Here is a 26,916-nt window from a genome sequence, read left to right on the forward strand (position 1 = left end):
CTTTCCTACATCTATATCAAGCGTACATCTTACCATTCTGTGATCACTTCCAACATTTACAATATATCTTCTGTTAGTGAGGATGAAGTCGATTTCATTAGTAGTTAATCCATTCGGACTTTTCCATGTCCACTTTCTGTTCACCCTTTTCTTGAAAAAAAGTGTTCATTACTGACAGTCCTTGAGATTCTGCAAATTCCACAAGTCTTTCACCTCTTTCATTTCTTTCACCAATTCCAAAATTTCCTATAGTTCCCCTTTCTGCGCTGTTTTGTTTTTTTCCAACCTCAGCATTGAAGTCTCCCATAATAATAGTGTAGTTAGTTTTCTGCTCATCTAGAAGACTCTCAATTTCGGTGTACATTTCTTCAACCTCTTCATCATCATGGCTCGATGTTGGTGCATAAATCATTATAATCTTTAGCTTGTACCTCTTAGAAATCTTGAGTATTAGTCTTGACACCCTTGGTGATGTATTTTTGAATTCCAAAATGTTGTTTTTAAAATCTTTATGGACCAGAAACTCAACTCCACCTTCACTCCTTTCACTGTTTCCATTGGTGTACAGCAGATTTCCACTTGATAAACTTATAAGTGATTCATTTCAGCCAAACCAATGATATTCCAATTAACATTTTCTAATTCCTTTTCCAGCTCTAATATCCTGTCTTCACCGATGAGTGATCTTACGTTATAACAGGCCAGGTTCAGTTTCCGTGTATGGCAGCCTGGTCGTACCCAGAGATTCTTATCACCCTCTGCTTCCACTCTGATCCTCTCGCTGCCGTAAGAGGGAGAGTGAAAGCTACTGGGGACTGAGGGCCATTTGTTTCGTCGTGCTGTCATATGCTGGAGGGTTTGGTCTTTTCCTCTTCACGCTGACCAGGCGTCTTGAAGAGAACCACTCTACACGTTCGTTGCCACCTAAGTGACGTAACAGGGCTTACCATCGAGAAGGTGTGCATGAGTGGATTTTAGGGAGGCAGGCCAACCGGACTTCTCCGAAATCTTCTATAATAGAGAGATATTGGGTCCATCAGTGTTAGAGCATTCTTCATTAGCATTAGCATTAGCAGAGGCATATGATGCAAGAAAGCAAGCTTATTCAGCATCAGCCAAAAAAAAAAAAAAAAACCACTACTCCCATTTCACCCCTCAATTCGTTCGAAATACCTGTCCAGCTGAGCCTTAAATTTGTTTAGGCTATCAACTTCAACAACAAGCGATGGAAGTCTATTCCACAAACCAACTGCCCGCTGGCTAAAGGCAAAAGTGTTTTAGGCTGAGTGTCTGATAACACAGAGGATACCTGTTCCCCTCTAAGCCCCTCTATATATATATATAGAGGGGCTTAGAGGGGAACAGGTATCCCATGTATCCTCTATATATAAACACTATATATATAGTTTTTAAATAATTAATATAAATGTAAATGATTAATTTCAATTTATCACTTGCAACGTTAATGCTATTGCTGTGTGGCAATTAGACATTATACGTGCTTGATATATTAGATTGATTGTTTGATTGTTTAATTAGATTGATAGTTTGATTGTTTAAACTACTTCAATTTTCTGGTATTTATTTTCTATAAAAGGTATTAAGGTGTAAACGGAACAGGAGATTCAGTTAGAATGTGTACTCTAACCTATTCCTGGGGGTCTGTAATGGTATTAAAAATATGATTAATACTTAATGAAATTAAAGTTAAAATTATAATTATTTTAACATACTTTAAATAGCAATTAATTAATCATCAAATCAATATCAACTAAACATTCCTTTACCTGGTCATCTACCCGCTACTTCGAGCGGATTGATAGCCAGATTAAAGGAATGTCTCATAATTACCCGTTTCTGTTAACTCCTTATCAGTTTTGCCATTGTATTGAGATTATTTTTGCTCTTATAAATTATTTAGTTAATTGAATATGGATAGATATAACATAACGAAACATATAATATAATTTAATAGATATAATTTAATTTAATATAATTTAATATGTAATATCAGATAGATATAATTTAATTTGTAATATCAGATAATTTTAATTTTTAGAAAACTTTAATCTTAGCATTGTAATCAGCAAACTGGTGGAGGAGAAACAAAGCCCAACAGGTAATTATCGGAACAAGGGAGAAGAGTTATACTTACGGTATCTGTCCGTTGGTGGTCTGTCGGAAAAAGAGGGGTTAGTCCCGTTCTCTGTTTGTTATATAACAGGGTTGATTTTGAGTGCGCAGCTGCGCCTCTTGTTAATTGATATTGTTGCAGTGCAATGCAATTTGTAGGTGATGAGATGAGAGGTCTGATTTCTACGTAGGCCGGGGGTGGGGGGCTGAGTCCGGGGGGAATACTTCCGATTTATTAGAAATTACGTGTTGAAAATAATATATACACGAATTGGTTGTTTGTTATTTACATACTTTGTCTATTGCTATTTACATGAGTTAGTTGTTGCTAATTACATGAATTAGTATTTGCTATCCCTTTGCTATCCCATAACAGCCCGTATTGTCCTAGGGGATAGCTATTTACATATATACAGCCTCCTATCAAGTGAATGTTTACCTTGCGTCGTTCATCTTAGCTATGTTCATTTTGTATGGTGTTATATTTCCATCTTGGATTTTTAATTTTTAGATGGGTGGGTTAATTTAGGATAACGGATTATAATGCGGTCAGAGGACAAGCCTCCTCTGAGTGCAATAAATCCGGACCTCAATTTAGGTAGTTTTTCTTTTGCATTATGAATTAGACATTTATTCTGATTCTGGTTTATAGTTGTTTTACTGTATTGCAAACTTAAAGCACTAAATAGAATTCACCAAAAACTCAAGATTCAGAACATACATCTCAACCATACCTTAGAAGATGTTTTCAAATTCAGAATCGGCGCTGATTAAAAAGACAGCACAATTAAAGAATACTGCATCATCAAATTCCTGAACCGTACATTCGACCACGTTAACATCCATGACATTATGAATACCACCAAGAAGTTCCTATCTATCAAAAAAATTAGCATTAAAGTCAGAAATAGTTTCACAAAACCGATAGGCATAACCATATGCAACTACAAAAACACCATTAGAAATATGAACAACTTTGCCGCTGCCAAGATAAGAAATACAAAAAATACATAGATCCACATCACAAACACATCATTACAGGCGAACTCAGCATTATAGAGGATCACACACTTAAAGAAATAATGGAAAAAGGAACCAAATTCAGACCCAATAGCCCAACCAATTTAGTTAACACAGGCAAATCCATATACAAGGATTTGCTACAATTCGCATTCAAAATCACAAACAAATTTAACACACCTATAGAGGCTTTCCAAATATGGATTAACAATACCACAGAAAAATTTATGAATAGAATCCAAGGAGTATTAACAACACAGAATTACGTCAAACAATACAATTTGAAAAGCATTAACCAAAAGACAAAAGAACTACAAAAGAAATTTGTTATAACGAACACAGAAAAGGCCAGCAACAATTTTAGTATAATATGCAAAAAGTTTTACATAGACACTATTAAAGAAGAAATGAACCACTGTGAAACATACAAACAAGTAGAATCCACACCTAACAGCATCAGTAAAAAGATTATAGCATTACACAAAAAACTTAAACTGAAATTAGACAATACAAAATATCCTTTCATTTACTGGATCCCCAAATTCCACAAAATACCCAACGGCAAAAGGTTCATAACATCAGGTAAAAACAGTTATAAAAAACTTTACAGCAACCTATTGGAAGATAAGCTTAAAGTTATAATCAGCGAATTAACTAGCACCAAAATCATCACCAGCAACAAAACATATCTAGATTACATCCAAAACAATAGCAATAAGATCAAAAGCATATACACCTACGACTTCAAAAACCTTTTCATTAGCATATCACATGACAATCTAATTAAAGTCCTCTTAATATACTTTCAAAACCACCAAAATAATTTAAAATGCAACAAACAATACTGGTACGATCTAATCAATCTCAATGTCAAAAATAACTACGTAATGATGGGAAACAACATCTACTTATAGACCAGAGGGATAGCAATGGGATCTTGCTGCTCCAGCGCAATTGCCAACAGTTACTTATACTTACACCACTTTGAAAATAACATCACAGAAGAAATCAACATATATAGATACATCAATGTCGTCCTAGTCATCAACTATGACAATTTTGAAACACTAGCCCAAGTAATCTACCCTACCGACCTCAGCATAGAACGGACCAACCAAAATAGCAACATGCAAGCATATTACCTTGACAGCCAGATCACCATCAACAATAACAATATCGAAACTAAACATTATGATAAAAGAGACCACTTCAACTTCCTGGCCATAAAGCTCATCCACTGGGATAGCAATATCGCAAAACACATATATGGAAACACTATTAGAAACCAAACAACCAGACTAATAAAAATATGCAACAATGAAGAAAACACAATGGAATCAATTATAAAACTGCTAAAAACCCTCACAAAAAACAATATCCCCTACAATCACAGCAAACACCACATAAGTGGCCATAATGATGAACATCAAAAATCAACCGAATATCTGCACACATAATATTATTGACAATACAATAAAACAACTATAAACCAGAATCAGAATAAATGTCTAATTCATAATGCAAAAGAAAAACTACCTAAATTGAGGTCCAGATTTATTGCGCTCAGAGGAGGCTCGTCCTCTGACCGCACTATAATCCGTTACCCTAAATTAACCCACCCACCCATCCAAAAATTAAAAAATTAAAAATCCAAGATGGAAATATAACACCATACAAAATGAACATAGCTAAGATGAACGACGCAAGGTAAACATTCACTTGATAGGAGGCTGTATATATGTAAATAGCTATCCCCCTAGGAAAATACGGGCCGTTATGCCTTAGAAAAGCTACACCGGCCCAGACCAAAGGGATAGCAAATACTAATTGCTAAATAGCAATAGACAACGTATGTAAATAACAAACAACCAATTCGTGTATATATTATTTTCACCACTTAATTTCTAATAAATCGGAAGTATTCCCCCCCGGACTCAGCCCCCCACCACCGGCCTACGTAGAAATCAGACCTCTCATCACCTACAAATTGCATTGCACTGCAACAATATCAATTAACAATAGGTGCAGCTGCACACTCAAAACCAACCCTGTTACATAACAAACAGAGAACGGGACTAACCCCTCTTTTTCCGACAGACCACCAACGGACAGATACAGTAAGTATAACTCTTCTCCCTTATTCCGATAATTACCTGTTGGGCTTTGTTTCTCCTCCACCAGTTTGCTGATTACAATGCTAAGATTAAAGTTTTTTAAAAATTAAAATGATCTGATATTACAAATTAAATCATACCTATCCATATTCAATTAACTAAACAATTTATAAAAGCAAAAATAATCTCGATACATTGGCAAAACTGATACGGAGTTGACAGAAATGGGTACTTATGAGACATTCCTTTAATTTGGCTATCGATCCGCTCAAAGCCCCAGATGAAGTAGCGGGTAGATGACCAGGTAAAGGAATGTTTAGTTGATATTGATTTGATGATTAATTAATTGCTATTTAAAGTACGCTAAAATAATTATAATTTTAACTTCATTAAGTATTAATCATATTTTTAATACCATTACAGACCCCCAGGAATAGGTTAGACTACACATTCTAACTGAATCTCCTGTTCTGTTTACACATTAATACCTTTATAGAAAATAAATAACAGAAAATTGAATTAGTTTAAACAATCCAACTATATATATATATATATATATATATATATATGGAAATAATGTGGTGTGGCTTTTCCCATGCGAGTAATACATTTTTTCTGTCTCATTTTAAGACTGCATTATGCAAATCTACTGCATCGGCAGTTTGATCATAGTATCATTCTGTATCCGTCATGGATTTGTTTAGTGTTCGAAATGCAGTGGCTCCCTGGGTATTCTGGCCTCTTAGTCCTCTGACGAGATGGGGCATAATGGTCAGCATAATGGGGCATGATGGTCACTGCTCAGCAATCAACCACCCACTGGCTAAAGGCAAACTTCTGCACATCTATACTACAACTGTCTTTCTTCAATTTGAATTTATGCCCTCTTAGGCAATTATTCTGAGCAAGAGGAAAAATCCCATTAGCATTGAGCATGCTCAAACCATTCAGGGCTTTATGCACCTCAATCACATCACCTTGCAGGTGCCTAGTCTCCAGACACTGTAATTTTCAAAATTTAAACCTTTCTTCATAAGAGCAACCCTTTGCTCCATTCACTAATCTTGTTGCCCTTCTCTATACTTGTTCCAACAGCTCTGCATCCTTCTTAAAATGAAGCTTCCAGACTTGTATACAGTACTCAAGGTGTGGCCTGACCATTGCCTTATACAAGGGGATAATAACCGCCTTAACCCTGCTAGAAAAATTCCATTGACAAGACACCATGAGCTATTCTTGCAGACCACCTAAACTGCTCAGAAAACATCATATTGCCTGCACAATTACCCCCAGGTCCTTTTCACACTCTACCTCTATCAGTGTAGTGGAACAGAGTTGACACGTTAATCTGGGGTTAATTCATACCCATATGCATTACTTTACATTTGTCAATGTTAAACTTCAGTTGCCACTCTCAGCCCATCTATTCAACTTTTCTAGATCCTGCTGCAGCAGCATACTATCAGTGCCATTAACAACTCTGTCGACCTTCGTATCATCTGCAAACTTGGACATTAAGCCTGATATACCACCATCAATATCATTAATGAATACAGAAAACAAAAATGGACAGAACACTGAACACTGGGGGACTCCACTAATAAAATTAGTCGACAAGGAGCAATGTCCATTGATAACCACTCTCTGTTTTCTCCCACTCAACCATCCATTTATCCATAGCAGCAATTTGCCTCCAATGCCACACTGCTCCAATTTTTAAAGCAGTTTTCCATGTGCAATAGTATCAAAAGCCTTTCTAGATACAAATATATGATATCAAAATTATTCTTTGCATCCAGTTCCTTTGTGACTACATCATAGTATCCAATCAAACTGATCAGACAAGACTTTCCATCAATGAACCCATGCTGTGTCCGAGCTATAACTGAAGTCTTGTCTAGATGATCCTGCAATGATTCTTTAACCAGTGCCTCCATTAATTTCCCTGAAACAGAAGTTCAACAACACCTGTGATCCTCCTTTGTGGATTGGGGTCCAGTCCAAGGGTACCTTCCCCTGAGTCCAAGGAAGTGTCATAATTATGGTTAATGATTTGCTTACTTGATTTGCTGCCTCCTTTAATATAACTAGATAGATTCAATCCACCCCAGGTGTATTTCTTATGTTTATCTTCAACAATTTCCCCTCCACTTTACTCTCAGTTATTACAAGATTATCTACCTTACTGCCGAGGTTTAATACACCTCTGGCATTCCTCTCCCTGAATAACTCCTCAGGTGTGCAGATGTAATATTTTCATTTAGTTTGTTAGCTACTTGAGCAGGATCATCAACAGTTGAACCATCGATATCAAGTGGACCAATCTGATTCATTCGCCTTCATTCTGGAGTTTACATAATTAAAGAACTCCTTGCTGTTTTCTTTGCATCCTTTGCCAAAGATTACTCGTAATTTGCCTTTGCCTGCCTAACCTCCATTGTGACTTGGTTACAGACCAGCTTATATCTATCATAGGCTTATGTGTCACCTGTTAATATATGTATCCCATGCATTTTTCTTCTCTGCCACATGTCTAATTAGTTCATCTGACATCCATTTAGGCCTAAAATTTGAACAATATTTCTTAATTGGTATAAAAAGCCTAGAAGCTTCCAAGATTATTTCTTTGAATGCTTCTCATTTTGAATTTGCAATTGGTAACATCATCAGTTTGTTCCACCGTATAGAATTTAAATACTGTCTCAGTCCACCGTAGTCACCTTTATGAAAGCAAAAACCCTTCCCTTTACTCTTGATGGTAGTTACCTCTTTGAGATATTAGCACACTGTGATCACTGCCACCTAGTGGAGATCAGATCACATCAAGAGTATTACTCCCTCTAGTTGCCTCCTGAACATGCTTCTGTAGACAATTTGTTGAGATAGTGCGATTTGGAAGTTAGCATTAGCATTAGTAGAGTCATTTTATGCAAGAAAGCAAGCTTATGCAGCATCAGCCAAAAAAAAAAATAATAATAAATAAATAAATAAATAAATAAAAAATAACCACTTCCACTTCACCCCCTCTGTTCGTTCGGAATACCTGTCCAGCAGGCGCCTCCGTAGCCAGGTGGGCAGGAGCAGCAGTGCGTAGCACATGCTTCTTGATTACAACGGGGTTCAAGCCCGTCACCACCAAATACGGAGGATGCAGAAAGGTCAGGGAATGACCACCGCATATCCCCGGAGCAACATGGCCTTAGTTGGTAATGCTCCTAAAAACCAAATAACCAACCTGTCCAGCTGAGCCTTAAACTTATTCCGGCTATCAACCTCCACGACAAGGGATGGAAGTCTGTTCCACCAACCAAGCACCCGCTGGCTAAAGGCAAATTTCCTCACGTCTATCCTACATCTGTCTTTCCTCAATTTGAATTTATGCCCTCTCAGGTGATTATTCTGAGCAAGAGAAAGAATCTCATCAGCATTGAGTATGCTCAAACCATTCAAGGCTTTATACACCTCTATCAGATCACCTCGCTGGTGCCTAGTCTCCAGACTGTAATTTGCAAAACTTAAGCCTTTCTTCATAAGAGCACCCCTTTGTTCCATTCACCAAACTTGTTGGCCTTCTCTGTACTCGTTCCAGCATCTCTACATCCTTCTTGAAATGAGGCCTGCAGACCTATATACAGTACTCTAGGTGTGGCCTGACCATTGCCTTATACAAGGGAATAATCACCTCCTTATCCCTGCTAGAAAAATTCCTATATATCATTGACAATACACCACGAGCTACTCTTGCACCCGTCTGCACTGCTCAGAAAACTTCATATCTGCCTGCACAACCACCCCCAGGTCCCTTTCATTCTCTACCACTGTCAGTGTAATACCACAGAGTTGATACATTGCTCTGGGGTTGCTGTTTCCCATATGTAGTACTTTACATTTGTCAATGTTAAACTTCATTTGCCACCTCTCAGCCCATCCTTTCCAGATCCTGTTGCAGTAGCATAGTGTCAGCAGTGTCCTTGACAACCCTGCCAACCTTCATATTGTCTGCAAACTTGGACATTAAGGTTGATATACCATCATCAATATCATTTATAAATACATAAAACAATAATGGACCCAATACTGAACCCTAAGGGACTCCACTAATAACATTAGTCCACCATGAGCAGTGTCCATTGATTACCACTCTCTGTCTTCTCCCCCTCAACCACCCCTTTATCCATAGCAGCAATTTGCCTCCAATGCCACACTGCTCCAATTTGTGCAGCAGTCTTCCACGTGCAACAGTATCAAAAGCCTTTCTAAGATCCAAGTATATAATATCAAGGTTATTCCCTGCATCCAGTTCTTTTGTGACTGCATCATAGTATCCAATCAAATTGGTCAGGCAAGACTTCCCCTTAACAAAACCATGCAGTGTCTGAGCTATAACTGAAGTCTTGTCTAGATGATCCTGCAGTGCTTCTTTAACCAGAGCTTCCATTAATTTTCCGGGAACAGAAGTTAAACTCACAGGTCTATAATTACTTGTGTCGCCCTTTGATCCTTCTTTGTGAATTGGGGTCACATTTGCACATCTCCAATCCATGGGTACTTCCCCTGAGTCCAAGGAAGCTATCATAATTATGGCTAAGGGTTTGCTTACTTCCTTTGCTGCCTCCTTTAATATAACTGGATAGATCCAATCCACCCCAGGTGCCATTCTTGTATTTATCTTCAACAATTTCTCCTCCACTTTACTCTCAGTTATTACAAGATTCTCTAGCTTACTGCCAGAGTTGAATACACCTCTGGCATTCCCCTCGCTGAATAACTCCTCATGTGTGAATGTCGATGCAAAATATTCATTTAGTTTGTTAGCTACCTGAGCAGGATCATCAACAGTTGACCCATCGATATCAAGTGGACCAATCTGATTCATCCCCTTTCTTCTAGAGTTTACATACGTAAAGAACTCTTTGCTGATTTTCTTTGCATCCCTTGCCAAAGATTTCTCGTAATCTGCCTTCGCCTGCCAAACTCCTTTGTAACTTGGTTACAGATCAACTTGTATCTATCACAGGCTTCTGTATCACGTGTTAATTTGTATGTGTCCCATGCATTTTTCTTCTCTGCCATATGTCTCATTAGTTCATCTGACTTCCACTTAGGCCTAAACCTAGAACAATATTTCTTAGTTGGTATGTAAAGCCTAGTAGCTTCCAAGATAAGTTCTTTGAATGCTTCCTATTTTGAATTTGCTGTTGGTAACATCATCAGTTGATCCCACTGTATAGAATTTACATACTGTCTCAGTCCATCGTAGTCGCCTTTACGAAAGCAATAACCTTTCCCTTTACCCCTAATGGTAGTTACCTCTTTGAGTAAATCCCACTTCAGCACACTGTGATCACTGCCACCTAGTGGTTCCTCTATCTGCAGATTCTTAATGTATGAAGAATCACTACTGATAATCAAATCAAGAGTATTACTCCCTCTAGTTGCCTCCCAAACATGCTAATGTAGAAAACAATCATCCAATAAATCCACAAAAGCCTTGCCAGTGTGTGAGAGATCAACCCACAAATTCCAGTCAATATCTGGGAAATTAAAATCTCCCATTATAAGTCTCTCTGATTTACTGGCCCACTCTATTTCCCTGTACAGTTTCTCATTATACTTATCAGAGTCACCATCTGACTGAGCCGTATACACTCGGTCAGGTTTTATCCGACAATGACCATGTGTCTGCTATTTTTAGCTTTTTGAAATCAGTAAACCATTTTACTCATATTTAAAAAATTACTTTGTTAATGTTACTTGTTTACTGATATTTGTCTTTTACCGTTTATACTTTGACTTTGTGACCTAATTCGTTAGGCCACTGAAAATTTTACTTTTTATGACCAGGTTTTGGCGCATTATAGCCTTAGTCACTAATGCGCCAATAAAACCCAAGCAACAACAACAACATCATCAGAGTCATTAGGCTAATAGCACACTCCTACTCTCAATTTTGATCTCCCAATGCTTATGTCACCCCAAACCAACTCGACACTGCACTGTTCAGTAATGTCGACTGGCTTCACTTCCTTGGATTTTATGTGTTTCTTAACTAATAGCATAACCCCTTCCTATCCTGTCTATCCTTTCTGGAGACGTACTCCCCAAATTTCAGTTCTGTATTCCTTATATCTGTGTGACACCACGTCACTGATATCCCAACAATATCCGCCTTTGATGCTTTTAGCAATACCTCAAAATCATCAAATTTATTTACTAAACTCGTAGCATTGGTGTACACGCAAGTATACATGCACCTGTTATTTTTCTTAGCTACTCTAACACAACCCATGTGCTTACTTGAACCGCAATGATTCCCAGCAGTCTCTGAAATATCCTGCATCTTGTTTTCCAGGCTTCTGCTCATTCCAATAGAACAGTGCAAGAATCACTTTCACCTCTTCCAGTGGCTACTGTTAATCTATTAGTTCATGTATCCTGCAAGCTAGCAGTTTTCCGACCCATCTAACTCTGCCTCGATAGCACAGCAAATATTCTTGCACCCTTTCTATTTAAGTGTATCTCATATCCCTGTAGAAGCAGTCTCTCCTGTTAACAAGCACCGACCAGGCTGAGAAAAATTCTACCCCTTGAGCCTTGTACAATCTTTCCAGGGCCGAATTGATCGACAAGGTTCTCATCACATACTCCCTCGTATCGTGCCTGGGCATTTTCTAAATTAGTTAGGAGTGTTTCTCCAACAGTACGCTATTCTTCGTTATATTTCTTCCCCCCCAACTCTTATTATTGTGTTTAGTGCTTTTTTATATGTTAAATTCATCTTCATACTGGCATACATTTTATTTTATTTTCACCCTACATTTTATTAAGTTAAATACAAATAATATGTGGTTTTTGCATGTTTGCTGCCACTGATGTCTGCTTTCAATCTTTATTTGTTATTTTACATTTATTCCTGCTGTCTAGTCTTCAATTCATTTGGATATAATTTGAATTATATATATATATAATTTTTGCGTGTGTGTGTGTGAGAGAGAGAGAGAGAGAGAGAGAGAGAGAGAGAGAGAGAGAGAGAGAGAGAGAGAGAGAGAGAGAGAGAGAGAGAGAGAGAAAACCACTTCTGAAAAAATGAAAAAAGAATGAGAAAACAAAATTTAAGAATACAACATTACAAAAGCATACTTCAATACTACATTATCAGGATATGAGGTATAACCAACTGCATTGGCTCCACGAAGCAACATTTGAAATGGAATATTCGGGATGGCACTCCTCATAGATTCAAGTCTTTCCCAAGGACACTCATATAAAAATCTCATGGCTACATCAAAAGTAGCACCTATAACAGGAAAGGTGATAGTTAAATATTAGAGACTTTCTTAATAAATATAATTCAGAATTAATGAATGAACTTCTTTGGATAATTCTGATTTTAATTAATTCTAAAAAATTCTGTGCTTTTTCTAATATATCAACTATATATATAAACATCAGTTTATTAGCCTCTTTTCAAAAGAATAGTTTTTTTTAATTTTGTCCTCGGTGTGTAGAATGAGTATTGCTTTGTGCACTTACCTTAAGTTGTTTTTGCAATAACCTTAACTGGTTACAATACAAAAATAATGATTATTATTATTACATGTGATTTTTATAACTAAATTGGAAAATAAACAATTTAATAACATATAATTAAAACTATTACATCAAATAGATTTTACAAATATTAAATTAGCATTAGAAAACCATTCTTGACAGGTTTAATAAATTTTATACTAAAAGGGTGAACATTCAGAAAATAACACTTATGTTTCATATCAGTCCTTTACCAACAGTAAGACAGAGTGCAATTAGGAGGTACATTTTCTCCAAAAAAAATAATTCCCTTGAATTGGTGATGCTGCGGTTCTTCCAATTCTATGCACATACTGTTATGTGCATAGAATTGGTAATTCTATGCACTGACTGTTAGTAATCCTGGGTATAACCTCCATGCACAAGTACATGGTGCGTGACCACCCAGGTGTGAACCAACGTAAGCAGGGGTCGAGGTGTGGCGTCCACACCACATGGAGGAATGCCGTCCCTCTATGTTACCAGGCAATACTAGGTGGTAGATGACTCTCATCAACCGGTGAAATACCACCACTTTGCTTATTGGAGGCTTGAAGTGGTGGAACCCATGTTTAGTCTCTAGAGCTAAGTTCCGGTCAACCCTTCCCTATCTCTTCCATCATGCAGTATGATTGATGACTTTTGAGGTTATGATGAACGTCGTGGCGAGATCCAATATTCCTTACATTTCGAGGGTACAGCTCTAAAACGGTGTTCGCAGGCCGGCCGTTAGTTAGCACACCGGACCGAACCTATTGGTAACTAATGTGTGTAACTAGTGTATAATCTTGCTATCTCTACTCTGCCAGATAGTGACTGGAGGGAGTCCGAGTAGTGTGCATGCGGGGAGCATTGTCGAGGCCACGTTATGTCAAGAATCTGGGTATATTCTTACCACATGTACGCCATATCCAAAAATTTCATTAATTCATACAGCATGTCCCACCCACTTTTTCTTACTATTGAATACACCATGAATTGTCAAACTAATAGAGCAAGCTTATCAGCGAAAAGATCTAAACCTCCGAAGCACTTCCTAATTCATTTCACAAATATACGTGGTCTCAATTCTAATCTCAACGATGTCTATTTCCACTTGCAGTCTGCCAAACCTCATGTACTTTTTCTGACAGAATCCCAGTTATCAGTTGATTCAACTACTGCTCATCTCAGATGCCCAAATTATTCGCTGTATGATTCCTTTCGCCTCAAAGGTAGTACTTGTGCATATGTCCGTTCTGATATTCCCTGTCAGAGACTTGGCAATTTGGAATCCCCTCTCTTTGATCTTCTCTGGCTTAAAATCTCTCTACCTCATTGTGTCAAATTCATCTGTTGTCTCTACCGTTCTCCCAACTCCACTAATCACTTGGAGCTCTTTGACTTCCTCTCTTTGCAACTCGACTTTCTCCAGTCCAACTTTCCTAACAGTGAGGTAATTTTCCTTGGTGATTTTAATGTTCACAACTACAGCTGGCTTTCATTTTCTAGTCACACCGACCCAGCAGGTCGAGATGCTGAGGCTTTTGCAATTACTATTGACCTAGCACAGATTGTTCATTTACCTACAAGAATATCGGACAATCCTAATCATACAGCCAATACGCTTGATCTTTTTCTCACAAACAACCCTTCTAAGTACACGGTCGAAGTGAGAGGTCCTTTAGGCACTTCAGATCACAACTTGGTGATTGTCTCTTCTCCAGTGGAACCTTTATCTCATGGCTATTCCCAACCTCGTGTTGTTTGGCATTACAAGAATGCAAAATGGGATGACCTGCAAGACTTCTTTTCTTCTTTTCCTTGGTCGGATTACTGTTTCAAAACTTCTGATGTCAACGTTTACTCAGATCGTGTTAGTGAAATTATTCTTGCAGGAATGGAATCCTTTATCCCACACTCCACTTTAAAATCTCGTCCTTTATCTAAACCTTGGTTTTCCAATAAATGTGCTAAGGCTGTCCAAGAGAAGAATGTTGCATATCATAATTGGCTTGTTTCTAATTCTTCAGTTTCATTTTCTGCCTACACCAAAGCTCGCAACAATTGTAAAGCAGTTATTAATCAGTCCAAACTAGAGTTTGAACAGGCTAAGAGTAGAAAACTTGCTTCTTGCCCTAATGGTAGCCAAGCACATTCTGATCTCTTGCCAAAGCTATTGGCCGCAACTTTTGCCCATCTCTGCTCCCACCTCTGTCCAAACCAGATGGTTCTGTTATCACTTCAGCCAAGGATAAAGCTGACCTGCTAGCATCCCATTTTTCTTCCAGCTCATGTATTAATGATCTTGGTAAAACACCTCCCACCATTCCCAACAAGCTCCATTCAATGCCTCTTGTGGTCTTCCATCAAAAGGATATCAGAAGGATTTTGATGAATCTTGATGCTAAGAAAGCTCCAGGTCCTGATGGTATTTCTCCACTTGTTCTCAAAACCTGCGCTCCTGAACTTACTCCTATCCTTTGCTGCCTGTTTTCACTTTCTTATTCCAAAGGTGTTTTTCCTTCTCCTTGGAAATTTGCTCATATCCAGCCAGTTCTTAAAAAGGGTGACAAATCCCTCCCATCCAATTATCGTCCCATTGCAATTACTTATACTCTTTCTAAAGTAATGGAGAAATCAATTAACCGCCAACTCTTAAACTACCTAGAAACCTTCCATCTGATCAACGGTCGCCAGTATGGATTCCGTCAGTGTCGATCCACTGGTGATATTCTGGCTTATGTTACCCATTTATGGACTAATTCAATGGAAAGGTTCGGTGAACCACAAGTAGTTGCTCTTGACATTTCAAAGGCTTTTGGTTGTGTTTGGTATAAAGGTCTTCTAAACAAGCTTCCATCTTATGGTTTGCCAACTGTTTTTAGTAATTGGTTATCCAGTTTTCTCTCTGATCGCTCACTGAGGGTGATGGTAGATGGCTCTCTGTCTTCTAAATTCTCCACTAATGCCTGTGTCCCGAAGGTTCAGTTCTTTCCCCCACTCTTTTCCTCTTCTATATAAATGACCTTCTTCCATTGACCGGAAATGCTATCCATAGTTTTGCCAATGATAGCACATTGCATACCACTTTCCATTTTGAGAAACCTTGTCCTGCTCAATCAGCTTCAACTTCTTGAAAATCTGCTACCAATTCCTTAAATGCGATCTTCAGGTAATTCTTCAGTGGGGCAAAGACAACTTAGTTGATTTCAACCCTTCTAACACTCAGTCTTGTCTTATAACTCGCAAAAAGGATTCTTCTGCTCCTATGCTTATCTTTAGTGACACTCCGATTTCTAGGCAAAATGATATATCTCTTTTGGGGATTACCCTGACTTCTAATCTCTCTTGGCACAAGCATATTACAAATATTGCTTCCTCTGCATCTAAAAAACTTGGTTTTCTCTTTCGTTCTCGGCGTTACTTTTCTTCCAAACAGCTGCTCACTCTGTATAAATCGGAAATCCGCCCTGCCATGGAATATTGTTCCCACATCTGGGGTGGTGCCCCCAAAACTTCTCTCGGGCTTCTTGATTCCATTCAGAAGAGGGCAGTTAGGTTAATTAATGATTCATCTCTAACAGAGTCTCTCCACTCGCTTTCTCATAGACATACTGTTTCTGCTGCATGCCTCTTCTACAGATACTTCCATAGAAGCCAATTCAGTTCTTCTGAATTGGCTTCTATAATTCCCGCTCTCTCTTTCAAAACAGTCCGAACCCGTTCCGCCACCAGCCAACATCCATTTACTGACCAACTTCAAACCCACAGAACCAACTTTTCATCTTCCTCGTTTATTCATTCAACTGCTGTTTTCTGGAACAACCTTCTTTCATATGCATTTCCTGAAAAGTACAATCTACAGAAGTTCAAGTCCAATGTCAACAAATATCTTCTTTCGTCTTCTCAACCTTCAACCCAAGCACGGTACTCAGTTCTATAGGTTCTAATACCTCTCGTGTTTGGGGTCCCCATAAAAAAAAAAAAAAAAAAAAACAATACAGTTTAAGTCACCGGTGCACCCAAAACCTTACATCATGCAGTCAACAAGACATCCAAAAAAATGAAATTAAATCTAAGACTAGATTTTTTTTTTTTTTTTTTTGCAAAGAGTTGTTTGGAACAAATTACTTGCGTTTGTTTGGACTGTTCAAATAATCTATTCAGAACTTTAATCCTGACAACAAAAATAACATCACCTGTGAATCCGAGAAAGCACTCACTGGTCAGTACTAAAAAAGTACAATGGTACTTCAAAGTGACCAATGAGATCTTTACTCAAACTGCCAGGATTAAATTTATAAATTTTGTTTCAGGCCAAAATTCATTGAAAATGTGAATTTCCTTTTTAGAAAAAAGTGTTAAGTGATAAATATTCTGTAATACATACAGAATGTTTACTAGCATTAAAGTAAGTTATCTTTAAATGCACAATCTAAGCTAATTTACTAAATCTAAGATAAACTAATTGTTATACACTTTGGTGATACTTCAATGCAATCTACTCCTACATGGGTAAACCATACTGAAATTGGACAAAGCACCATTCAATAGGGTACCATTCGCACTGCACAGGTGCAAATGCAGTACATTTCACCAAAAATTTAACCAATGACTGACTAACTGCCATCATGAACAAATACTCCTTTGTTAGATGAACTCCAACACCCAAACCATTGCCATTTTAGAACATGACATGATCAAGTTCAAAAAAAAAAAAGGCCTTACGATGAAAATTAATTGCAAAATTTATAAAATGAGCATACATTATAACAAATTAACTTATATACACTGTAGCACACAAAATAAGAATAATTTAAATTTGTTAACGTAATGCAACTTAATCCAAATGTAAAAATCTTAAAAATTATATGTAAATAGAATTTTTTAAATATTCTATGTAGATTTTATCTAAGAACAAATTCCATGTAGATTTTATCTAGGATTACTGCATGGTTTTCGCAGAATTCCAGCACTAACAATTTCCATCGAATAGTTATAATTCGAAATTCCACGTTCAAGAGCTGGTAACATAACATAATCATTATAACTTTTTAAAATTATCTCGCTTTATTTAGACATTAGTTTTTTGAGCTGGTAGAACCTATCATGTTATCAAAATGAACACCAAGAACTAACTATGTTAGATAGCCAATAACTTAAGCATATAAATTTTATTATATATATTCACACCTTTTAAGCAAGTAAATAAAATTAAGTTAATGCATGCATACATTGATATATTAATAAACATAAACAACGTGAAACATTTTAAAATATAAAATGTTCAAATACACAAAGGCGCGAATTCAAGAACACGGAACGTACTTACCTTAAACTCACGATGCTAGACAAAGAACAAGATATTCCATGGTGGTTCTGAGTTTGTAGCATTGGCAACAATACAATCTATGTCTATTTCAGTTTTCCCAGGTCTCTTATCCTAAGATTGTCTACTTTCATTATCCAATCTCAATTGAGGTGGGATACTTTTTACTTTTGTTGCATATTAGTAGCAATAATTTCTGTTGTATATATGTAGTGAAGGCTCAACTGCTCTGTCATACAGATTATGTAAAAGGCTCCTATTGCTTTACTGAATTGTAGATTAGAGTTCCAATGTTCCATTCCAGATCTTAGGAAGGCTTTATATAGGTGGAAAAACCCCCTAAAGTCTGCTTAAAATTCCTTCTGTTCACACCCGAACTCACAGAAGAGATTGCTCAAAGGACGTTGAGGATTGAAACAGTTTGTGTGAAGTCTTCATATATGTTTGTTAAAATTTAGCTTTTTTTTTTTTATCAAGCACTAATCCCTAGGAAAGAAAAGGTATGAGCTAGTAAAAGTGGTAAGTTATTTAAAATAATGAATGGAGTTTACAGATGAGCTACCATTGGTTTTTGGGAATGAGATTATAAGTGCAAAGTCGTAGACTTTGAGCTCCTGCAAACGGATGTTTTTTGGCAGATTATACTGTATGCTTGATTAATTAACATTAAACTGTGTTTTTACAAAAATATTAAATAGGCTTAGTAGCATCCGCTAGCTTTTTTTTTAAAATTTAGTTAGTGATTTTGTAAGTTACGACTCGCTACTCGTACCGCTATTGTATCAGTGTTTTGGTGCAAATATCGTAGTATGTAACCAATAGTGCAGAAGAATAATAGGATTTTAATTGTGATTAATAAGTCAATTGAAGGTTTTAATAATTTATTGGGCATATATCTTTGTATTTGGCTAAGGATATAGCTAATTTAATATTGTTTGTTATGGTATAGCATAACTTGATAGAGTATATTTCAAACTTGACAGAATAAGGTATAATATAAAACTAGACAGCATCGTACCGCTACATTAGCTTGGTAGTATTGTCAATTAATTGACATGTATTTAAATGGAAATCATGACCAAGACTAGAGCAGCAAAACAAAAGGCACAAAGTAGCAGGAGTGCTGCAGCTTGGAGGAGAACTGAAGGGGGGGGCGATTCTCTAACGCATCACAGCCTAAAAAAATGTGCAACTTATGAAATCTTTGTGGACCTTCCTGGAACAGGACATGATCTAGCCAAGAAGAATACCTTTGTGTGTGATAGGTCCAAAGAATGTCAGAAATAGGTGCCAACTCAGCGTTCTGATGGGCGTTAAAATGGGGGGCACAAACTCTCAGCTGCCCAACTCAATGCCAGATGCCAGAGCTCACCACTGCATTAGGCAACACAGCAGAAATCTTCAAGAAAGAATGCACTAGTCTCACAGGAGCTAGTTATTGTCGGTGACTCAATTATCAGGGAGAAGGGAAATATATTTTACAAAAAAAGCTGCAATAGGACGAGGGTCTGCCAGAGGCAAAAGTTGATGGTGTTATAGAGCAGATATCATCTTTTAAGGGCACAAAAGGTGATGTACATGTTGGCACTAATGCACACTAATGACATTAAAAGCAGATCTGCAGATTTATTTAGCAAGTACATGTCAATGATTAAAAAAAAGTCATGAGTTAGCGTTAAATTTGAGGGTCAGCAATTCTACCCAGACATCATAGGAGGGAGTATACGATGAGAGCCTTGTCAATCAATTTGGCTCTAGAGGGCTTAGCATGGTCTGTGCTTGTTAACAGCAAACTTCTTCTACAGGGATGGGTTGCACTTAAATAGAAAGGGTGCAAGAATATTTGCTGATACTATCAAGGTAGAATCAGATTGGATCTGAAAATGGCTAGCTTCGGGAATTCACAGTCTAACAGATTAACAGTAGCCACAGGCAGAGGTAAAAATGGTTCTTGCATTCCTTCTATTGGAAGGAGCAGCAGTGTGGAAAGCAAGGTGCTGTGGATTTCGAGTACTGCTGGGCGTCATCATAGAACAACTAAATACATGGCTGTGTTAGAGTAACTAAGAGTAAGAACAGGTGCATGTATACGCCAATGCTAGGAGTATAGCAAATAGATTTGATGAATTTGAAGTGCGGGTCAAGATATCAAAGGCGGATATTGTTGAGATATCAGAGATGTGGTGTCACACAGATATAAAGAATGGAGAATTGGAATTTGGGGAATACAATGTGTAGAGAAAGGATAGACAGGAGAGAAAAGGAGGAGGGTTTACGCTGTTAGTTAAGAAACAAAATCTAAGGAAGTGCAGCCAGTTGACATGGGTCGACAGTGCAACATTGAGTCAGTTTGGCATGACATAAGTGGAGGGAAAGCAAAATTGAGAGTAGGAGTGCATTATAAGCCTAATAACTCTGATGAATACAATGAGCTGTACAGAGAACTAGAATGGGCCAGTAAATCAGTATTTAAATGGAAATGCCTTATAATGGAGAATTTTAACTTCCCAGATATTGACTGGAACTTGTGGTTGGTCACCTGCACTCTAGCAAGACTTTTGTGGATTTACTGGATGATTGTTTTCTACAGCAGAATGTTTGAGAGGCAATCAGAAGGAGTAACACTCTTGATCTGATTATCAGCAGTGATTATTCATGCATTAAGATCTGCAGGATAAAGGAACCACTAGGTGGCAGTGATCAGAGTGTACTGGTGTTGGATTTACTCAATGATGTAACTACCATCAGGACTAAAAGGAAGGGTTTTTGCTTTTGTAAAGGATGACTACAGTGGGCTCACACAGTATTTAAATTCTAGATAGTGGAACCAACTGCTGTACAAATTGGAAGCAGTATGGCATTAAGGGCAAGTTGCTACAACAGATACAAGATGAGAGAGAATAAAGAACAACTTTTTTGTACCTTCAATAGAAGGCCCAAAGAGTATAAAAGGATATCTTCTATTTTTACCTAGTGCTTGGAGGCACTTAAGGTTATAGGGGAATCGGCCATTGTTCTTTGTAGCGGAGGAAGAATTTCATGCATTTTGGATTTGATTTGTACTGAGTTTGGCTGAAACTAATATTAAAAGCATTATACCAAAGACTGAAATAAATACTTCTTTTCACTTCATCTACAAGAGCCAGGTGTATAGAAAACACCATTCTGGATGATTCCACCAGAAAAACAGGAAGCAAAGTGAAAAAGTTTCATTAAGTAACTAAATTACTTAATGAAAGGAAGATAGGTTCAATCCATGTCCAAGGAATTCATACGTGCTGTGTAGATATAAACTATATTTTATAACTGGTAACAACAGTAGAGGTTGAATACAGTTAAATATAATAGTTAATTATACAGTTAAATGTGGGAAACTGCTTATAATAGCATCAGATATTAATAATGGCAAATGATGCAAGAAAGCAGGTTTATACAGCATCAGGCAAAAAAAAAAAAATCTCCCCATTTCACCTATCAATCCCCTCCAATAGTTTGTCTAGTTCTTCGAATTTATTCACACTACCCATTACCACAACAAAGGATGGAAGCTTGTTCTAGCAATCAACCTTCCTTCCTCCATTTGAATTTATGTCCCCTCGTGTGTAGTCAAAAAAGGTTTTCTTGGCACAGACTGCTTAGTCAGTGTGTTCATTTATATACTAAATGAGTATATTATGTCTGTACGAATGTATTCAACAAATATAAATAAATGTTTGCATAAAGATAATTCAAAGTATCCAATTAGAAAAATCCTACCCAGAAACCAAGGTCGAATAACTATACCTCTATAGGAGAAGCCTTTAGGCATGCCTCCAATGGGATTTCAACTCAAATAAATTAAAAAAAAAAAAGAGAGAGAAAAACCCAGCACTATCTCAGAAGGTGATTTGTCAGGGACAAAATAATAGGAAGTTTGAACATAAGATGCTGCTGAAATAAAATCCATGGTTGCACTTCTCCAAGGATTCCCCCCCCCCCCATTCGTAGTGGCACAATTATAAAACAAAGACTGGAACAGACAAATACAATTATATATATATAGATATGTGCAATTAATGATAAGTGGATTTTAATATGGTATATAACATACTATTTTCCCACTTCATTCTAAATGACAGGTTCTGAATTTTTTTTTTCTCTTAAAATGACTTATTGCTGTTATAAATAAGATACTTATTTTCACTATGCACAGACAAAGAAAAAGGAAGTTAATGAAAAATATTAATATATGGCTTGGTTATAAGATTCTAAGGGTATACAATATTACCCATAATTACTTGAGTGTGTTTTTAGTTTTGTTGTCAGGAAGAATTATGTATTAAATTTATAGTGCTTACAGTATTACTGAAAATGGGGGAAAAAAAAATTCAATGGGCAATATTCATATGCTGATGACAAAGGAAGCACATCTGATTCCTTTGCCCAAACTCCTCTCCTCTCCCACAAGCTGGAGATTCATTCCAGCTTCCATGAGATCCAATGGTTCTTGCCATAAGTATCAGCAAGAATATACCTGCCTTATCCATTTTCTAAGTATACGCAACCTGAACCTTCCAAGCAATTTCTTCATCATGAATCTGGCTATCCTCCTTTGAATGCTGTCTAGAAGCTTCTTAACCCCCCATGTGCAAACTCTCATCGCCATCTTTGGTACTAGAATAATAAGATTACTTTCTTCCTACTTACAAGTGTCTGATAAAGCACTGATAGCACCTGTGGTGCCTTCTTTGCCATCCCTTTTCCATTACATGAAAAATTTCATGACTATTTGTATTTTAAACTGTAAATTATTTTTGTCCTGAATTACCTTTTTCTCCATTTCACCACTCTCAATCTTTAAATTATCCCTTGGTTCACCAGGTGCAGCACCTCAGATTTAGTAGCATTCAAACTTAATTGGCTTTTTTTTCTTTTTTCTTTTTTTTTTGGAATAACCATATTTGTAATAGGTTCAAGTGATTTTTAATCAGCATAGCCAGTTATAATTGTTAATTAGCATTTCAATCTTCTAATCATTGTCAAACTCTAACAACTTTACCTTTATCCCTTTTAGATATTACATTAAGTAATATCTAAATCAAGGAGAGAGAGGCTCCATGCAGTAATCTTCAAATGGATCACATCTGCCATGCTTCTATTCTAAAGATGCACATTTATTACCATCACCTAACCTATCTTTCAACTAGTCCATAGTCTCAACTCATCCCAGTTTATACTATAACTTCACATGGGATATCATATCAAAAACTTTACTATAATTAAGGTATATAATGCTAAAGCTGTTTCTTGCCCTCCAACTATTTTGACTTTGCAGTATAAAGCATGTGGTATTACCAGATACCACATGCTTTATTTTTGCTTTAGTTTTTAGCTTTATATCCTTTGTTCTCTGTGTAGTCAATGATGATCAATGTGTACTATGCATTATATAAATTCAAAATTGAGGTTATATTTATTATATAACTTCAAAATTAATTTTCCATAGTGCATATTAATTGTTACAGAAATGGAGTACACTGTTTTTCTTTTCAATTGTCATTGTTTTTCTTTTCAATTTGGGTAGTCGACCCCAGAAGAATTGTAGTTATGCAGTAATGTTTTTGTATGTTATCCTTTAATTTTTTAACATACTTTACCTACACATTCTCCATAGATTTACCTAGGTATGTCTTTTAGATACCCTTCCCCATAAACTAACAGATATTTAACAAAATATTACTGTGTGTGTGTGTGTGTGTGTGTGTGTGTGTGTGTGTGTGTGTGTGTGAGAGAGAGAGAGAGAGAGAGAGAATTTTTTTTAACTATAATAAAAAGTAAAACCTAATTCAAAAGAAAATACAGTAAAATCCTGTTACAACAAACTTCCCAGGAATGCATGAAATGTTTTGTTGTACCAAAATTTTGTTTTTATGAATACTGCTTGAAATTATTTCAAAACAGCCATCATTTATTTAAATAAATTCTGCTGCACTCTTCTAATATATTTAAGTAGATTATTTTACTAAAATATTTGCTCAGAGACAAACAGTATTTCTGTATTAATAAATACTGTCATCACTTCATAAAAGTTTAATAGCCCATACTTTGGGAAATACAGTACAATAAAATATAAACAGCTCACTTCTGGTGAGTATGGGCTTTGCACACCCAGGGGCCTTGAGCTGGATATCATCATTCTTCTCTTTCTTGGTAATTTCCTTCTACTGCTCTTGCTCTCACAGAGTTACTCAAATATTTTTTTTGCTTTAAATATTTAACTTTTCTTGTGCATCAATATTAAAATTGAATTTAGTGCAACTGCAAATGTCTGGATTAAGGTTGCAGCTATGGTAAATTATATCACAAATTCAAAGACTTTTTTCCCTAACAATTAGGTAATCAGTTTTCTTTAATTTGAAGATAAATAAATAGGTACATGAATCATCATCTCACAGGCCACACCATTAAATTCAACTGGCAAGGAATAATGCACTGTTATATAATTATTCATAATTTTCAGTATAATCATTCAAATAAGTGGAAATTTAAAAGGCTTTGAATCTTTTTGGCTTCATTTAAATTTTTTTTTTTTTAATTGAGCTGTTGTGTACTCATATTTACAACACAAGGGTCAATCCCTTTTCACATAGGCAAAATCAACACATTCATGTGTGTTTAGCTTTCAAAAATAATTCCACGTACCAAATTTCAATTAAAAATATTTCACTCAAACAAGATTTACAAAGCATAAACAAAAGAAGTTAGCCAGAATCTGGAAATATTATTACTATAGTAAAATTTTTGTCAAAACAATAGTCACTATAATTGGGCTTTAATATATTGAATGAGATCAACTGTACTTACCACCCCAATTTTCCAAACTGAACAGGTGACTGAAATTATGAGAAACATAAGGTGATATCTTCAGAATATCGTGGGTTCGAACTCTGGTGGCAAGGAGTGACTGATGGGCATCACGAAAAGTGGTATCCATTAGTAAAAGACCTTTATGTTTGCGGATGGCCTTTGCAAATCCTACAGGTCCTTCCTCTTGCAAAATATCCCGCCACCCTCTTGGAGGCTTTGTACCTAAAATTTATTAAACATAGCTCCATGACCATAAAGCAGAACTATGTTTTAATATTAAAACAGAATCTCAAATATGCTAATATACTAGAAATATTACACTGACACAACAGGATTCATTTCAAATTTTTAACCTCTGACCCAATGTGCCCCTAAATGGAACATCTCAATATCAAGTAGGCCAGTTACATATTAAAAATATATAAACAGGCACAGTTGATTTTACTAGTACTTAAAAGTACTGTACAGCAAAATATTAGGTAAGATAACATAAGAGTCATTCCTTCAAACAATTTTGGGCAAAGGTAAATAAAGCCAACATGAGAACCACAGGAAACTTTGGGAAAATTCGTTTCCTGCTACTGCAGTTTCTCCCTGCATTCTCGGTAAATAGATAGTGCATGTTTCAGTAGTAGCAGTAGATAATGATGAATTCATTAGTTTTTCCTCATTATTAAAAGCATATTATTGGAGTTCATGAATGTAATGCCTTTGCAGCCGAAATTCACTTACCGGTACCTTCTCCAGACTGCCTCAATCTTAGGGTGTTTATCTCCCCACCCATTCCCGCTGTTTTAAAATAGGAAAACAACTTCTATAGATGGTGCATGTTATCAGTAGTAGCAATACAAGTTCATTTCCTATCGCAGGAAAAACAGCGGGAAGGGGGGATAAATACCTAAGACTGAGGCAGTCTGGAAGGTGTACCCGTAAGTAAATTTCGGCCCACTCACGAACTCCAAAAATCTGCTTTTAATAATGAGAAAAAAACTAATGCATCGTTATCAACTTCTACTCCCACTATGGATAACACGCACCACCTGTTTACAGAGAATGCAGGGAGAAACTGCGGTAGTGGGAAATGAGTTTGATTGGCAAGTTAACCAAAGTTTCCCGTGGTTTTCGTGTTGGCTTTCTTTACCTTAGCCCAATTTTGTTTGCATGGAGGTGAGAATGAATGTGATTCTCATAATTAGATTCCCTGCACTTATCTTCCTCTTATGTAAAAATCCCTTTACTATGCAAAGATGTGCTACTTTGTTTTTCTTCATAATTGCTTAATTTAGTGGTTTTAAATCTTTACTATTAAATCTACTGTAAGTTAACAGTATTCCAAGAAAATCATCAAGAAGAGTGTTTTCCTAAATTTTGGAAAAATTGTAGTCCATTACAGAGGTGGCTACCAAAAAAAATGCATGTTGAGTATTCCAGCCAACCCATAGAAATCCATAATACACTGCATTATTTAATCATGAAGGAGTTGTGTGTGTATGTGTGTATATATATATATATATATACACACTTATATAGGTAACCCTTGTATAACGCAGAGGTTAGGCTCCAGAAATATCATGCATTATATGAGGTTCAGGTTTCATACGAAATGTAGGGTTATGTTCCATAGTGTTTTTTTAATTATAAAAACAATGACATTCAACAAAAACATTTTATTCATTCAAGAATTCATGTAACTAACTATTTAACAAATACATAGCATAAAATTATAAAAATTAGGAACTGTACATAAATTTCATTGCACATAATGCATAAATTTCAAAATTAAAGAAATGGATAATTTTAATCGTCATTATTGTCTTCAGAAAAAAATATTTCTGATGTCATTATCACTTGAAATCTCTTTGACATCATTTGTGTAATTCTCACTGGGTACTTCAGCTGGTTTTCTTATCAAAAAGTCGGCAA

The 26,916-nt window shown here is 36.5% G+C and overlaps 1 protein-coding gene across 5 annotated transcripts in view; it reads right to left on the minus strand.

The window, feature by feature from the left end:
- The window catches only part of PCB (Pyruvate carboxylase), a 593,745-nt gene that overhangs the window by 181,542 nt on the left and 385,287 nt on the right, over positions 1–26,916 (minus strand). For all 5 annotated transcript variants that reach the window (XM_090389678.1, XM_090389679.1, XM_090389675.1 and 2 more), the window contains 2 exons: positions 24,991–25,215; positions 12,408–12,564 (listed from right to left, as the gene is read on the minus strand). In XM_090389678.1, the coding sequence (XP_090245804.1) occupies positions 12,408–12,564; positions 24,991–25,215 (382 nt within the window). The remainder of the gene's footprint in view (positions 1–12,407; positions 12,565–24,990; positions 25,216–26,916) is intronic.

The sequence above is a fragment of the Mastigoproctus giganteus genome, chromosome 2 (assembly GCF_048544385.1).
Source record: "Mastigoproctus giganteus isolate SK-2022 chromosome 2, ASM4854438v1, whole genome shotgun sequence".
NCBI classification, from domain to species: domain Eukaryota; kingdom Metazoa; phylum Arthropoda; class Arachnida; order Uropygi; family Thelyphonidae; genus Mastigoproctus; species Mastigoproctus giganteus.